Below are 16,632 nucleotides of genomic sequence, written 5' to 3'. Positions count from 1 at the left end.
TGTAAGCCTGAATTCATTATTCCTCCCGTCAGTCTTTTCGTTAACAGCGCCGCGCACAAATCTTTAATTGGTAGAGTTACACGCATTTCCCTCGCAAGGACACTATGATCATTCAAGATAAAAATGTGCAAAATTCGAAATCTCTCCCGTCGAATTCCACACCTAGGATATCGATTATTTTCACATTCCGCAAATGCCATGAAATTATAATTCAAAATAAATTACTGTATATACTTAATGAATAAATCAGTAAAACTATGTTTTTAGGCAATAAGAGATATTTGAAGCAGCTAAAAGTAACAAAAAATGGTAAAATTTTGAAGAAAAACGAAAGTAAAAGAAAAAATATAGTTCCATTGATCAATATAGAAAAATACAGAAGGAGCTTGGAAAAACACAAATCAGATGAAGAGGAACGTAAAATAATGCAATTTAATCAAATCTTTCCTATAACAGGTAAAATTCTCACAAACGTAAAAATTAAGGATCTCATTCTTCGAAACTATGTAGAAGTGCAAATAATTTCATTATTTTTGTTGCAGACAATGATGATATCGTTAATGCTGACAACATTATAATTGAAGAGTCATATTTAGGGTCTTCAGATGGAATCAGTGACATAGTAGATGACGCGAATGACGAAGACAATATCATAAATATTAGTCAAAACATAAATCCCGAAAATCATCTATCTTTAAAAGGTTTTGCTAATAAAATTCATTTAATTGTAGAAAGGTATTAAATAATTGGGTGGCATATGTTTTTACTTCTCTTTGAACTGATTAACTAGCATTTGAAATTTATTTCATAAATTACTTCTTTATATATAAGCTTATTTCAATATTTTAAGTACTGTTGTTTTTCTGCAGAAACGACTGATCTTCTAGTAATTAAATTACAAGAATATGTAAAATATGTACAATTAGAAGTACCAGAGAGGTCCATAAATATAAAAAACGTAAGATTGAACAAATTATTTTTGTATAATTGAAAAATAATGTAAATTGTATATGCTTTTAGATTGAAAGCGAATTAAATGTTTTAATTGAAAAAAGAAAGGATAAGATCAATCAGTCTGATGACAAGGTATAGATTATTTTAGAAGAAGCGAACAAAATATTTAAAATAAATAGTTAAACATTTAAAGATCGAATTGAAACCAAATAGTGGAATTTATGTAAGCAGTGCCGAACTGTCTTACTTAAAAATTTGGAAAGATAAGCCCAAAGAGCTAATAAGAAGGCTTCTAAAAATGATCATTGGAGTAGATAAATTAAAAAACTTATCTGCGAGAGGGACGGGAAATCGTGAAGCAATTAATCAAAATATTTTGGATGCAGTGGATTGTATGTATAAATATACTATTTTCCTATTATATTTGTTTCGTGTTTTTAAATAGTTTTTAACTTGTTTAATTTATTTTGCAGGGTTTTTGAAAAAACACTGTACAATAAAATTAAAAAAATATGAATTTACAAAGACTGTAAACCTATTATGTGGTACCTTACGCAATCCAAAGTTATATATAAAACAAAATTCATAAAAATGTTGTAAATGTAATGTATGCATCAGAGATGGCTCTGATGGCGCATAGTGCAACAGTCATAGCCGCAGCATAGCGACCGAGCCAGACGTTAACGAGTAAGGGCGTTGTAGAGATGATGACATTGAAATAAAGAAGTAATTAATATAGTAGTACGGACTATTAATATTATTCTCCTATATTTAGTAGAAACATAACAATTGGCGACGAGGATAAATTATAAAGAATCAATGAATGCTGTTTCTAAGGATATATAAATGCTTTGTCTAAAGGTGAATTCGAAAGTTCGAGAACCGTTGTGAGACGCCATTATATTTTTTTTGAAAAAGAAACGAACAACGTGCCGAGGCGAGTTATGATTTTAGCAGCTAGCAACCAAAAGGTATGTTCGGGTGGCAATCTCGAAATGAAGAATTAGAAGAAAGTGAATTAATAAAAGCAAGAAAAGAATTAGAAGACGAGAGGAAGTTATTAATCGAGCAAAGAAAACAGTTGATACTAGAAAGTCAAAGATTGAAGAATAGTAATAGAAGAGTCACCATGTCGAATTATATTGGTACGATTAAAGAATTCACAAAAGGTGAAGACTGGGTACTATGGTTAGAGAGATTAGACCAATTTTTAGTCGCAAATGAGGTGTCAGAAGATAAGAAAAAAGTGGCACTCTTAATTACGTTTATTTGCAGTGAAGGATATGCAACCTTAAAAAACTTGTGCACCCCTAACCTACCAGCAAGCAAGAGATTTGAAGAATTAACCAAAATGATGAAGGATCATTTGCATCCTAAACCCAGTATCATATCTGAGAGGTATAAATTCAAGGAGTGTAAACAGCTGGATGGTGAGGAAATAAGGTCTTTTTTAGAAAGGTTAAGAAAATTCTCAATCCATTGTGAATTTGAAAGTAACCTTGAAAGTCATTTAAGGGACCAATTCGTCTGGGGCCTCAGGAGCGAGGCTATTAAGAAGAGGCTTTTAGGGGAGAGGACCTTAACGTACAGATCAGCAGTAGAATTGGCGCTGTCCTTGGAATTGGCCAGTAGAGATGCAGCTGAGATGAATGGAGTCATAAAAAATAATGCAGCAGCAGTCAACGTTGTTAAAGAAGGAGCGTCCAGGAAGAATTGGAATAAGACAGTGCGTATAAGTAAGGAGCAACGTACATTTAGCTGCTATTGTTGTGGCAAGAAGAATCACATGGCGAATAGCTGTAAATTTAGAGACTATAAGTGCAATAAATGTGTTAAGATTGGCCATTTGGCAGTTGTTTGTAAAGCGAAAGGGCAAAGTAACAGTAAGAAGTGGGATGTGAATAGGAGCGAAAATAATAATAATGAGAAGGGTAGGTCAGAAAATAAATCTAAGAAAAATAGTGGTCAGGTGCAAGATTGTAATAATGTAGCAGAAGAGTTGAGTGGGCTATTTAATATTGGTGAAGTATATAAGATAAATAGTATTAGTCCTTTCAAAATAAAAATATGCGTGCAAAATACTAAAATAGAGTTTGAGGTTGACACAGGCTCACCAATCACAGCTGTTTCTGTTGCATACTACGAAAAATCAGAATTGAAAGCGTTGAAAATGCGTAAAACGGATAGGAAATTTAGAGAGTATAATGGTAGTGCAATAATACCAGCGGGTATAATTGATGTAGAGGTTAAGCACAAAAATAAGCAAAAGAGTTTAGAGCTTTTTGTTATGAAGGGTAATGGATCACCCATATTAGGAAGAGATTGGATGTGTGCACTAGAGATAATCCAGAATTTGACAGGTGAAAACATTGTAAACGCCATCCATATAAACCAAGTGCATAGTTTGGATATAGATAATGTATTAAGGAAGTATACCAGAATTTTTGAGGAGGGGTTAGGTACATATAACGGGGGAAAATTTAAGCTGTATTTAAAAGATAATATTAAACCAGTTTTTTGTAGGCCTCGTCCAGTGCTATATGCGCTAAAAAGTAGAATAGAGGAGGAACTAAACAGGATGGTTAAAGATAAGGTATTAGTACCGATTGAAAGTAGTGATTGGGCAACCCCAATAGTACCTGTCCTCAAGAATTCTGGACAACTCCGTATATGTGGGGATTATAAGATTACAGTTAACCCCAATTTAAGAGTTGACAGATTTCCTATTCCGCGAGTTCAAGACTTATTAGTGAAGTTAAGTGGTGGGAAACTCTTTTCAAAAATAGATTTGTCACATGCGTACCAACAAGTAGAGTTAGAGGAAAACTCTAAATTATTGACGACTATTTCCACACATAAGGGATTATTTAAATATAACAGATTGAGTTTTGGTATCGCATCAGCACCAGGATTATTCCAAAGAGAAATGGAAAAACTGGTGGGAAACTTAGAGGGAGTAGTAGTATTTTTTGACGATGTGTTAACCCATTAACGTCCAAAATGTCAAAATTTCTTGCACGTTTTCAAAGTGATTTTTTCCTATGTAATTGGCGTTGAAAAAATTCTTGAACCACATATTCTGATGTAAAATTGCATGCTCTTTCAGAATCCGTTGCCAGAATCATGATAAAACTCACAGGAAAAGAGATATGCTCGATTGAAACATAAAAAACACCTAAATTTTCGAAAAAAAAAATTTTTAGGATTTTTTTTCGAAGTGTTACGGTGAAGATATCACCTTGCGACCGTTATCAAAGGTGATCATGGGAGTTGAAGTTTAACAGGGAATTTTTTTGTTGACCTTGAACCATCGCTTCTTTACAAAATGGCGGAAAAAACGAATTTTTTTTTTTCAATCTTCATCAACTTTTTTCTCGAAATCTATGGTCTTTAGAAAAAAATTCATAAAAACAAAAATGCCTTAGAATCGCTCGAGGAACATTCTCAAATTTTTTCAGAATTTTTTGAGACAATTTTTGATTTTTCGGGAAACTTGTGAAATGGAATTTTCAAAAATGTCTCCAAAAATTCTGCAAAAATTTTAGGATGTTTCTCGAGTGCTTCTAAGACATTTTTGTTCTTATGAATTTTTTTCTAAAGTCCATAGATTTCGAGAAAAAAATTGATAAATTGAAAAAATAAAAATTCGTTTCGGCCGATGTTTTGAAAACCTATTGGTAAAAAAACGTTCTGTCTACGAAAACTCGGAAAAAATTTTACAATATTGCTCGAATGATTCTAACTTATTTTCATTCTTTTTTCAAAGACTTATAGATTCCGACAAAAATTTCATCCTTTATTTCCATTTCATTTCGGCAGATAAGCGTAATTTTTGGTCTCATGTATTCATGAATATTCGTCTTTTTTTGTTCTCTTCTTTCGTATTTTTGTACATACGGATGAGTGATAAATAAACGAAATCATTAATTTCATACATTATGTCGCGGAAACGTGTAAGATCTTCTGAATATGAATCAGATTCTTCAGATAGTGATTCAGAACGCAACGTATTGATTCCGGATCCTGACTATTCAGGTTCCGATGATTCTGGTTCCGATTTTGATTCAGATTGCGAACATGAAATACCCAATATCACTTACAATAAAGCTCGTGCAAATTATTCTGAAAAACAAGATAAACTTGAAAAAGGTCATGGATTCACTTGGATTGAGGGTGAAAAGTTACACCCTTATTCTTGTGAAGATAAAGTATTATTGTCCGAATCGCAAAAAAAGAAAATACGTAGGAGCGAACCTTTTCAATTGTTTGAAACCTTTTTTTCTATTGAAATGAAAAAATATATTATTGATGCGTGTAAAGACAATGGTTACGATCTGAAATTGAAAGATCTTGATACTTTTATTGGAATAGTTATTTTTTCTACATTCAACCCCAGAAAATCACAGAGAGATTACTGGTCATCTGATCCGTATTTATCTAATGAAGTAGTTTCTTCTGCAATGTCTCGCCAACAATTTGAAATCACAAAATCTAAATTGAAGTTTTCAAAAAACAAAGACAAAGATTCAAATGACCGAGGATGGCGCGTTCGTTCTCTACTGAAACTTTTTCAAAATAACATCATAAAATTTGGAATATGGAGAACTGCTCTATCCGTTGATGAGATTATGGCCAAATCCTATGCAAAAACTGTTTTGAAACAATTTATTCGAGGAAAACCGATAAGATTTGGTTTGAAATTTTGGGGCTTGTGTACTTCGGACGGCTATCTACTGAATTTGGATCTTTATTGCGGCAAGAATTCTCAAATTGGAGATAAGTTATCTAAATGTGCTTTAGGTTCACGAGTAGTATTATATTTATTACAACCATTTTTTCAAATAATAAGTTATAACAAAATTTCTCAATTTCATCTGTACTTTGACAACTTCTTCACGAACATGGATTTGGTATTACATTTGAAGAAATTGCGTTTGAAATGCACTGGTACTATCAGAGATAATCGAGTCAAAGAAAAAAATGTGCTTGATAAGAAAGCTCCAAGAGGGACATATGTGGTGAAGCACGACGTAAACAGTGGCATAAATTTCATTACTATCATGGATTCGAAGCCCGTCTCAATAGCTTCAACTGCAGCAGGTGTCAATCCTCTATCTATTTCAAAAAGATACAACGCAGAGGCTAAATCTAAAATTGAAATACCTTTTCCGCAAGCTTTTCACCTATATAACAAATTCATGGGAGGTGTTGACCTGCATGACGGACATTGCAATGACATACTCCCAAGTATACGATCAAAAAAATGGACATGGGTAGTTTTTATGAGACTTATACAGGCGTCTATTACTAATTCTCTTGTAATTTTCAATGCTGCTAACGATGGAAAGAAAAAAGTTGGAATAAAAGAGTTCACTATTTCGATTGCCAAATACTACTTACAAAAAAGTAGTCGCAAAAGTAAAGCACATGGACGATCTAATAGTGACAAATTGAGGATTTGTTCGAATGGAAACTGTCCAATAAGAACAAGAATTTTCTGCAAAACATGTAATTTAAATATTTGCAATAAATGTTGGCTAAAAAAGCACACCTAAAAGTATGAATAAGTGAGAGGCAAGGGGACTCACGGAAAACAAGCACCCCGAGACGTGAGAGGCAAGGGGACTCACGGGAAAAAAGCACCCCAAAGGAGACAGAATTTTACCACGTCCACGCCGTAGTCTCTGGGTAACGCTAAGAGTAAAAAAATCTTCCTAAAATTTGCACAGAAATCGTTTTTTACCAATAGGTTGTTAGAACATAGCGGCCGAAACGAATTTTTATTTTTTCAACTTTATCAATTTTTTTCTCGAAATCTATGGACTTTAGAACAAAATTCATAAGAACAAAAATGTCTTAGAAGCACTCGAGAAACATCCTAAAATTTTTGCAGAATTTTTGGAGACATTTTTGAAAATTCCATTTCACAAGTTTCCCGAAAAATCAAAAATTGTCTCAAAAAATTCTGAAAAAATTTGAGAATGTTCCTCGAGCGATTCTAAGGCATTTTTGTTTTTATGAATTTTTTTCTAAAGACCATAGATTTCGAGAAAAAAGTTGATGAAGATTGAAAAAAAAAAATTCGTTTTTTCCGCCATTTTGTAAAGAAGCGATGGTTCAAGGTCAACAAAAAAATTCCCTGTTAAACTTCAACTCCCATGATCACCTTTGATAACGGTCGCAAGGTGATATCTTCACCGTAACACTTCGAAAAAAAATCCTAAAATTTTTTTTTTTCGAAAATTTAGGTGTTTTTTATGTTTCAATCGAGCATATCTCTTTTCCTGTGAGTTTTATCATGATTCTGGCAACGGATTCTGAAAGAGCATGCAATTTTACATCAGAATATGTGGTTCAAGAATTTTTTCAACGCCAATTACATAGGAAAAAATCACTTTGAAAAACGTGCAAGAAATTTTGACATTTTGGACGTTAATGGGTTAATCTGCGGCGGTTCGTTGCAAGAACATAACTATAGAGTAGCTATGGTACTAGAGAAACTGTGTAATGCGGGTCTCAGAGTTGAAAGGAGTAAATGTGAATTCGGTAAAAGTGAAGTTAAATTTTTAGGATATGTAGTCAAGGAGAGTGGCATTAGCGCGGACAATGACAAGATTGGAGCGATAATGAAAGTACAAGAACCAAATAATATAAAAGAATTGCAAATGTTTTTGGGTATGCTTAATTATTACTCTAAGTTTGTTAAGAATTATGCGAATATAGTAAGTCCATTGTATAAATTGTTACGAAAAGATGCGAGATGGATTTGGAATAGAGAATGTAAAGCGGCATTTGATAATGCAAAAGACAGCTTAGCATCATATAATGTACTAATGCATTTCGATGAAAAATTACCCGTCAAAGTTACTGCAGATGCATCACCATTTGGAATAGGAGCGGTACTTTCACACATACTGAGGGATAATTCGGAGAGACCGATAGCGTATGCATCACGAGTCCTAACGAAGGCTGAAAAGGGATATTCACAATTGGATAAGGAAGCATTAGCATTAGTTTTTGCTGTAAGAAAATTTCACCAATTTGTTTATGGTAGGAGGTTTGTCCTCGAGACTGACCATAAGCCACTCATGTACATCTTCGGAGATAAGAAGGGCATTCCGCAAATGGCAGCAGCTAGAGTGCAAAGATGGGGAGTGTTTCTGTCGGCCTATAACTATGAGATGAAATATATCAAGGGAAAAGACAATATTAGTGCTGATTACTTATCAAGGTCGTCACCCTATAATGAAACGGGGGAATGTAATAGCGCAAAAGAGCAATTTACATATTTAAATTATGTAACTAGTGATGTAAGAAATCTGTCAGTTGAATTAATAGAAAAGGAACTGGAGAACGATGCTCTGTTAAAGGAAGTTAGACAACACATTTGCACGGAGTGGCCAGCAAAAGTCAGAGACGAAATAATTTCGTTTAAGCGTAGGGAGAACGAATTAGTACTTGAAGGAAATTGTATTATGTGGGGACATAGGTTGGTAATTCCGAGTACTTTAAGACAGGAAGTATTGCGAGAGTTACATAGCGCACACTTGGGTATTGTTAAAATGAAAGCGGTAGCAAGGTCATATGTATGGTGGCCGGGAATTGATAAGGACATCGAAAGGATTGTAAAAAGTTGCGAGATATGTTTGGAAAATGCAAAAAATCCACCCAGAACGGAGTTGAATGTGTGGAAATGGCCTAATGGGGTTAATCATAGGCTATATGCGGATTTTGCGGGGCCGATAAAAGGAAAAATGTACTTAATAATTATCGATGCGTATTCTAAGTGGTTGGATGTCAAAGAAATGGCGGATATTACTGTGGAAAGTACCATTACGGCATTTAAGGAATACTTCACTACTTGGGATATACAGTTGAAGTTAGTAACGGACAATGGTCCAAGTTTCTGTGGGGGAGCATTCAAGGAGTTTTTACTGAGAAATAATATATGCCATATTAAAACAGCTCCCTATCATCCGGCGTCAAATGGAGCTGCTGAGAATGCAGTGAAGACTTTTAAGGATAAATTCAGATTATTGATTAACGAAGGATACCAATGTCATGACGCCCTGCTTAGATTCTTGTTTTATTGGCGATCGACTCCACATTGTACAACGGGGATTAGTCCAGCGGAGCTACAATAAGCCAGGAAAATTCTAACAAGATTAGAGATACTAAAATTAAGGGTAGAAGAAAGGGTTAATAAAAAACAAGAAGAGCAAGTAAAATATTTTAGAGGTAACAGGAAGGTAGAGTTTAAGGAAAACGAAGTTGTAATAGCAAAGGATTATGTAAATAAGAAGTGGAGAAAGAGTAAAATAATTAAGAGATTAAGTCCGGTAACATATGAAGTGGAAACTGAAGACGGAAGAGTTTGGAAGCGACGTGCTGACCAGTTGAGACCTTGTGTTTTAGGGTTGGAAAGAGAGATGTCTGGAGAGAGAAATTTGAGAGAGGGTAGAAGAGAATTGTTTACTGAGCAATTGGGGGAGCAGGAAAGAGTGGAATATCAGCAGTCTGAAAATATAACAATAAGGAATAGAGCGTTGGATAATGACGACAGGGAATTTAGTAATAGCAATGAAAAAGAGGACCAGTTGGAATTGAGGAGATCAACAAGAGTTAGGAAAAACCCCGATAGACTTAATCTGTAAAAGCGTGCGGTAAATTAAGAAGGGAGGATTGTAATGTATGCATCAGAGATGGCTCTGATGGCGCATAGTGCAACAGTCATAGCCGCAGCATAGCGACCGAGCCAGACGTTAACGAGTAAGGGCGTTGTAGAGATGGTGACATTGAAATAAAGAAGTAATTAATATAGTAGTACGGACTATTAATATTATTCTCCTATATTTAGTAGAAACATAACAGTAAATATAATGTATCTGCTAATCAAGTATTAATATAAATAAAATCCTTTTAAAATAAAAAAAAATTTCTTTCAATAGTATGGCAAATAGCATTAGAAACAGTATGGCAAATAACATGGGAACTAGCATGGGAAATAGTATGGCAATATAGTTTGGCAAATAGTTTGGGTTTTTTATATGCATACTATTAGAAACAGTATGGCAAATAACATGGGAACTAGCATGGGAAATAGTATGGCAATATAGTTTGGCAAATAGTTTGGGTTTTCTTATATGCCATACTATTAGAAACAGTATGGGAAATAGTATGGCAATATAGTTTGGGAATGTCTTACATGCCAAATCATTTGGCAAGTAATTTGGGATTTACTATTTGCCATACTATTTTTTGTCTACGCGGGTAATGTATATACATCTTAGATTAGTGGAAATATTCAATACCAAGGACTTAGATAATGGTTGGTTTGGAGGAAAGCACATATTATTCTTTGGTGATTTGTTACAATTGCCACCTGTACGTGATAAACAACCTTTTATAAAGTTATCAAATATTGAAATTGAAAATTACATAGGTACTTTAGGTTCTTATGATTTATGGAGAAATTTATTTTCCTATGATGAATTGACAATTAATATGCGACAAAAAACCTACAATACTTATAAAGATATTTTATCGAGAATTAGAATAGATATTGTACAATATTCGGATATTCAGATTTTACTTTCAAAAAAGATAAATTTCAAAAGTATTAAAATTGAAGATCGAATGCAAGAATTATGCGATTACATTTCTGTTTTATCCTCTGATACTGTTTGCTTGTTACCAACCTGTAGTCAGTGCGATACTTTGAATGAAGCAATGTTAGACAGATTAATGACTGACGAAATACAATTGATTGCTCATGATGCAACAGATTGTCCAATGTATTTAAAGAAAAAAGTGTTACAAGTATTAAATTCTGAGGATGAAGACAGTTCTCGAACAGCTGGATTATCCAGAATAATACGAATTAAATTGGGAGCTCGTATAATGTTAAGAAGAAATATTGACATTAGGTTAGGTCTTGTCAATGGAACGATAGCTACGGTTAAATCAGTAACGCGATCCGTTGATAATAAGGATGATATTGAGAAAGTACAAATCATCTTGTCCACCGGAGTAGAGTATACGATTGAACGTGTAAGTGTAAAATTTGAGGTAATGGATAGAGTTTACGTTATAAGAAAGCAATTTCCTATATGTCTCAGTTATGGCATGACAGTACATAAAAGTCAAGGACTAAGTTTACAAACTGCAGTTGTAGATGTAGGTAACTCTATCTTTACTTGTGGTCAAGCATACGTTGCTCTTTCACGAGTAACAACATTAGAAGGACTGCACATTATTAATTATGATCCAGCTTCTGTAAAAGCTAGTAAATTAGCCATAATAGAGTACAACAGGCTTCGAAAACTGTTTAGACCTGAATTAAAGGATATAAGTATTTTTGGAGGAAATATTAGAAAAATGCTTGACACTATGTGGATGATTCCAAAGAATATTCAAGAATGTCAAATAATTGAAAGTGAAATACCTAAGAATTTAATGTGGAATGTTAGAGACATTTTAAATAATAATAAAATTTATTCTTATGCAAATGCTACTATGCAGTGTTTGTTATATTGTTCTTCCATTAGAAGTGCCATATTTAGTTTGGATGATAAGGATGTTATAAGACGTTTTATAGATGTCTATCAGACTAACAAAAGTATTGTTACCCTTGATGAAGTTAGGCAATGCTTAGGAAATACCTATCTTAATAATCTTAAATAAGACGCTGGTAAATTTATTACAGATTTTTGCAGCAAATTTCATTTTATGAAGTCAATAGTAGAAAGTAACTTTACTACAACTTCACGGTGTGTTACATGTGATAACACAAAACTGCATCATTCTTCAAACTTTTCCATTTTACTTAATATTCCCGAAAAATCTAAAAAGTCATATGATCTGACTAAATTAATAAAACAAAATTATTCAATATGGATTAAACAAAAATTACCTTGTCAACTTTGTAATGGCACGGAACAGCTTAAAAAAGTTGAAATAATCACGACAAGTAAGGTGCTTATTATTCAGCTGGTACTTTTTAAACAAGTAAATGATGAATTTACAAAAATTCAGCAATGTGGAATTAAAAGTATTCCAACTACAAAACTGCGCATTAATGACAATACTTATAAAATTATTAGCGCAATCTTTCATAATGGTACAACTATTGACGAAGGATACTACATTTCTATGTTGCGTCATAGTGGTTCTTCTTGGATAGTTGTAAATGATGAAAAGATTACCTATACAAATTGGCCTCGTAATGCGAAAAATATTTACATATTATTTCTTGAAAAAATGTAAATTAATAAAAATATACATTTTACTTAATTATTTTTATATGTTGAAAGTATGTTTATTGATTATGAAAAATTTGATCAAATTTTTATTACAGTGAAACTGAAAACTTTAAAAAAGTAGCCTGCGCATTAATTATGAATTTCATTTATGTAAAATGCATTACAAATATCAATAAATTCCATGTGTTGACTGTGATATTTTTTCAATATTAATATATATATATATATTTTTATTAGTTAAGCGCTGTGGTTTCAAAACATGAGAAGTGTGGAAATTTTCTTTAAATTCTGTAGAATTTAAAAGAACAATTTAATTTTTTAAATATATATTCTCTTACAAAACGTTATGACATCCCCCCAAAAACAGACTTCGCCTGTAAAAAAAGGCGGCAAGTACATAAACCATCTAGCATAAATGATATAGTAAAATTATCCAATTAAAAAAAGTAGTGAAATCCAAATATTAGGCAAGTATATTTATTACCTTAGCAAAAGTTAAATTTTTGAAAAAAAAAAGGAACAAAAAGTTACTTGCCGGGCACGTAATGTCCATGCATAGTGGGAAATTGAATCGTGTGTGAGATTCAGCTATAGCGTAGTACAGCAAATTTCATGTTAAAATACAGAGTGAAGTTAGCCGAACCACAGACGATTCTATTTCTCACTGTGCATGGACATTACGGGCCCGGCAAGTAACTTTTTGTTCCTTTTTTTTTTTCAAAAATTTAACTTTTGCTAAGGTAATAAATATACTTGCCTAATATTTGGATTTCACTACTTTTTTTAATTGGATAATTTTACTATATCATTTATGCTAGATGGTTTAAGTACTTGCCGCCTTTTTTTACAGGCGAAGTCTGTTTTTGGGGGGTCGTCTATTGAGTAACTGTAGAAAAACAAATAAAAGCAAGCAAAAATTTAAGAAAGTAGCCTCTCAACTTTTACTTGATTTGAAAATTCTCTAGTATATAAACGTACATAAATTCCTATGTAACTCGTTAAATATAAACAATTTCGAAAAATTAATAGAATATATTTTTAAAGATATTGTAATCTGCAACAAGAAACTTATAAATATTTTTAATATTATTGACATCTATAGAGTTACTTAACAACATGTTGACTATATTTACTACTGTGTAGCTCAATAATATTAATAATATTTACAAAAAATTCATGAAAGCTTTTTGTTGCAAATTTCAATATCTTTAAAAAGATATTCTACCCATTTCTGAAATTGTTCATATTTAATGAGTTACATAGAAATTTATGTATGCTATCTGACTAGCTAATTTAGATCTAAATATTTTGTTCTGTAGCTTGAAAAATATAAACAATATAAAAGAAAGTTATTAGACTTATTTCTTCCTTATTGATATACCTACGAAAAGTTCTTATGAAGTTTCTTCATATTGTTAATATTTACCGAGTTGCATAAAAATTTATACAGGCTCCTTAACCAAACAAATTGTTATGTAACTCTATAAATATTAATGATATTAAAAATTTTTATTAGGATATTTTTCTTAAAATTCTCTCCTCTTTTCAGATATTTCGTGTTGGCACCATATAATCTCTAACCCTGTATATAATGCAGACTATGCCATTCTGAATATAAAATACAAGGTAAAATATGTAAGTAAAAAGAAAAGACTTAATATGTCATAACCGAATAAATCCTATAGTAAAATAAAAAAAAATTCTACAAGTTAACTGATCATCTTACAGCAACAAAACAAACCTAGGTAGAAAAACCCATTCAGAAGAAGAATCTCTTATGCAATTTATTACTATCTTCACAATATTTACCAAGTTATATAAAAATATGTTTATGTCAAGAAGCTGCATAAACTGTTTACAGTTTAGTAAATACTAATAATATTAAAAATATTAATAAGAATTACCTGAAGATGTGATGATAATGAAATGAAAACTTCAGTAACATTTTTCAAATTATACAAAAATTTCTTTAGATACCAATTTATTAAGGTGATAATACTAAAGTTATTATGTGATCCATTAAATGTGAACAATCAATAATACAAAATAAATTTAGAAGTTTTTATTGTCTATTACTATATCTATAAAAATTTGTTTAAACTGTTTAGAATTGTTTATATTATGAGTGAGACAGTAATGTTTATAAACTCTATTGACATAAAAAATTCCTACCAAAATAAATTTTTATAAAGGGGAAGAGTGGATAGCCATTAATGTAAGGTATTCATGGACAATCATAAATTATTAAAAAAACCAATGTCGTTTTAAATAAAATTTTATTTCAAATGCTTGCTGAAAATGAATGTTAATTAAACACATGTTTATATTTTATAAAAAGAAAGTATAAACTGATGTTTTATTTCAATCTCTAGAATTACCAGCCTTCTATGGTTATCCACCTTTCTTTTAACTTAAAAATTTTAGCAACATAAAAAATATAAGAAGATTCTTTTTACCATTATCATAACAAAAAAAAATTTTACAAAATTTTTTAATATGTACCAAGTTGAATAATAAGTTATGCGCCATTGGCCAAAATATATTGTTGTATATACAACTCTGTGAATATTGATAATAATACAAAATTGTGTAATAATTTTATTTCAGAATGGACTTTCGTCTAGAGTTTCTAGGCTGGCAGATGATAATCAGATACACTGTATACGCTAGAATTAGCAAAATCGAGTAATTTGCTACACTGCGATGATTAAAAAACAGTAGAAACAGAAGTTATTCCTAAACAATTCCTTAACTTGTTACAATTTTATGAAAAGGAATAATAATAGTAATATACAAATGAAATAATAGTAAAGGAAACATTACAACAAGTTTTTAAGATATTTATTACATATTTCAGATGAGATTTGTTTTATATTTCTACTGATTATATATTAAATTTTAGAATAATCATACTAAACGTAATATGATTGAAATCTAGATTACCTATATCCTACCTAGGCAAGTAAATCGGAAATAAATATTCGCTGAAAAATTTACATCAATCTAACGTAAAATAATAATTAAAGTTTTATTAGTGACATCAAATCACTGTTATAAAGTTTCTGATAGCGAATATGCTGTTTACTGCATACATAAGTGACATTAATTTGTTAATAAACTCTTATTGATTCTAAGGTCAATCTATTAGTTACCTGTCAAATTTCTTATATGGGATAGATAGCCAACAGGTATAGATTATATCATTGCTTACCACTTTCTCTCTAGACCGAAGTACACCCAATTTTCCAAAACGTACATGAAAAGGTGAACAGGTAAAAGATCCATCCGGTTGTTCAACAACAATAACATCAATCGCACCTGTAAGCGTTGCTGCATTGATTTCATTGTAAAAGTCACGAAAGTTACTTATGAATTTCCCAATATAATTCATGCTGTACATCTTAAGATTGTAACTTTTCACCTTTATTTATTGCACCAGTGAAATATTTTCAAGATTCGTAGTGAATAAAAACACTAAGTATACAAAAAGAGCATATCAGGTATGTGATAATTATCTAATCACCTCACTGATCACCTCTTCACCTTTGATATGCTGACGAAAGATAAACATTAAAGTCGACTTTCTACTAAATCTGTTAGATGAGAAGACTGATACCGTAGGTCTGTTTCGTAAAACTGTTATACTAATTTTAAATTTTTCATAACAAAATAACAGCGCGTTTAAAAATAGATTTGGCTATTGCACAAGTAAACAATCTAATAATCAAAATTAGTTTGCTTTAAATTGTAAAAAACTAAAAATGCGTAAAATTTGACTGTATGTAGAAATTATTGACAAAAGATAAATTTGAGATATTAAGTAAGGCAGACTATAATATTGTATTATTAATTTGATAAATCCTTTGTGTCTACCTTTTTTCAAACTGTTAAACATTAATATAACTATTTCTTAAATTGTTATATAATCAATGGACCTTTACGTTCATAGATTATTTTCGGATCAAAGAACTGCTTAGTTTCAGTCATCCAATAGACACAGATAATAAGGAAAATTACTATGAGTGTTTCTAATTTGCAATCAGATTTCAGATTTCGGATTGGCGTAGCCGCAATGATGCAAATGTGATCGAAGGACTAACCGAAAGCAGTGATGCCAGAAACGAAATGACTATTTTTTCGGGACGGCGACATTTTACTCCACAGAAACAGTTGAACAGGGAGAGCATTGAGAGCAAACACACAAAGCCGTAAGGCCCGAGGAGTGTGAAAAGGCTACTGCGCTAGTCAAGGACGTTTATTTTCAGGGATTAGATCCAGATCTCGGATCAAACTTAACGCTGTGTCGCAACTTACGAAAAAAAAATACTAGATCACCCTAGACTAATCCGGATCTAGTGAGGAGGCTTTCGCGAGAGTGAATCCGGATCCAGTGCTAGGATTCTGTAACTTCCCAGCG

At 31.9% G+C, this 16,632-nt stretch overlaps 1 protein-coding gene across 6 annotated transcripts in view; it reads right to left on the bottom strand.

Annotated features, from left to right (window-relative positions):
- Nucleotides 1-16,425, bottom strand: part of Lpin (phosphatidate phosphatase LPIN) — a 290,109-nt gene extending 273,684 nt beyond the window's left edge. The window contains exons 1-2 of one of the 6 annotated variants that reach the window (XM_066740441.1): nt 16,157-16,425; nt 15,427-15,689 (exon numbers count right to left, since the gene is read on the bottom strand). In XM_066740441.1, coding sequence (XP_066596538.1) covers nt 15,427-15,615 — 189 coding nt within the window. In that variant the 5' untranslated portion in view covers nt 15,616-15,689; nt 16,157-16,425. Of the gene's footprint in view, nt 1-15,426; nt 16,075-16,156 lie in introns of those variants that run through there. The other 5 variants (XM_066740440.1, XM_066740444.1, XM_066740442.1 and 2 more) reach the window with 5 other exon arrangements.
- Nucleotides 16,426-16,632: the final 207 nt, after the last annotated feature.

Source organism: Prorops nasuta, unplaced genomic scaffold, assembly GCF_024137725.1.
Source record: "Prorops nasuta isolate Cenicafe-Biocafe unplaced genomic scaffold, Cenicafe_Pnas_1.2 PNAS00023, whole genome shotgun sequence".
Lineage (NCBI taxonomy): Eukaryota > Metazoa > Arthropoda > Insecta > Hymenoptera > Bethylidae > Prorops > Prorops nasuta.
This window is presented reverse-complemented; position numbering and strand designations above follow the sequence as displayed.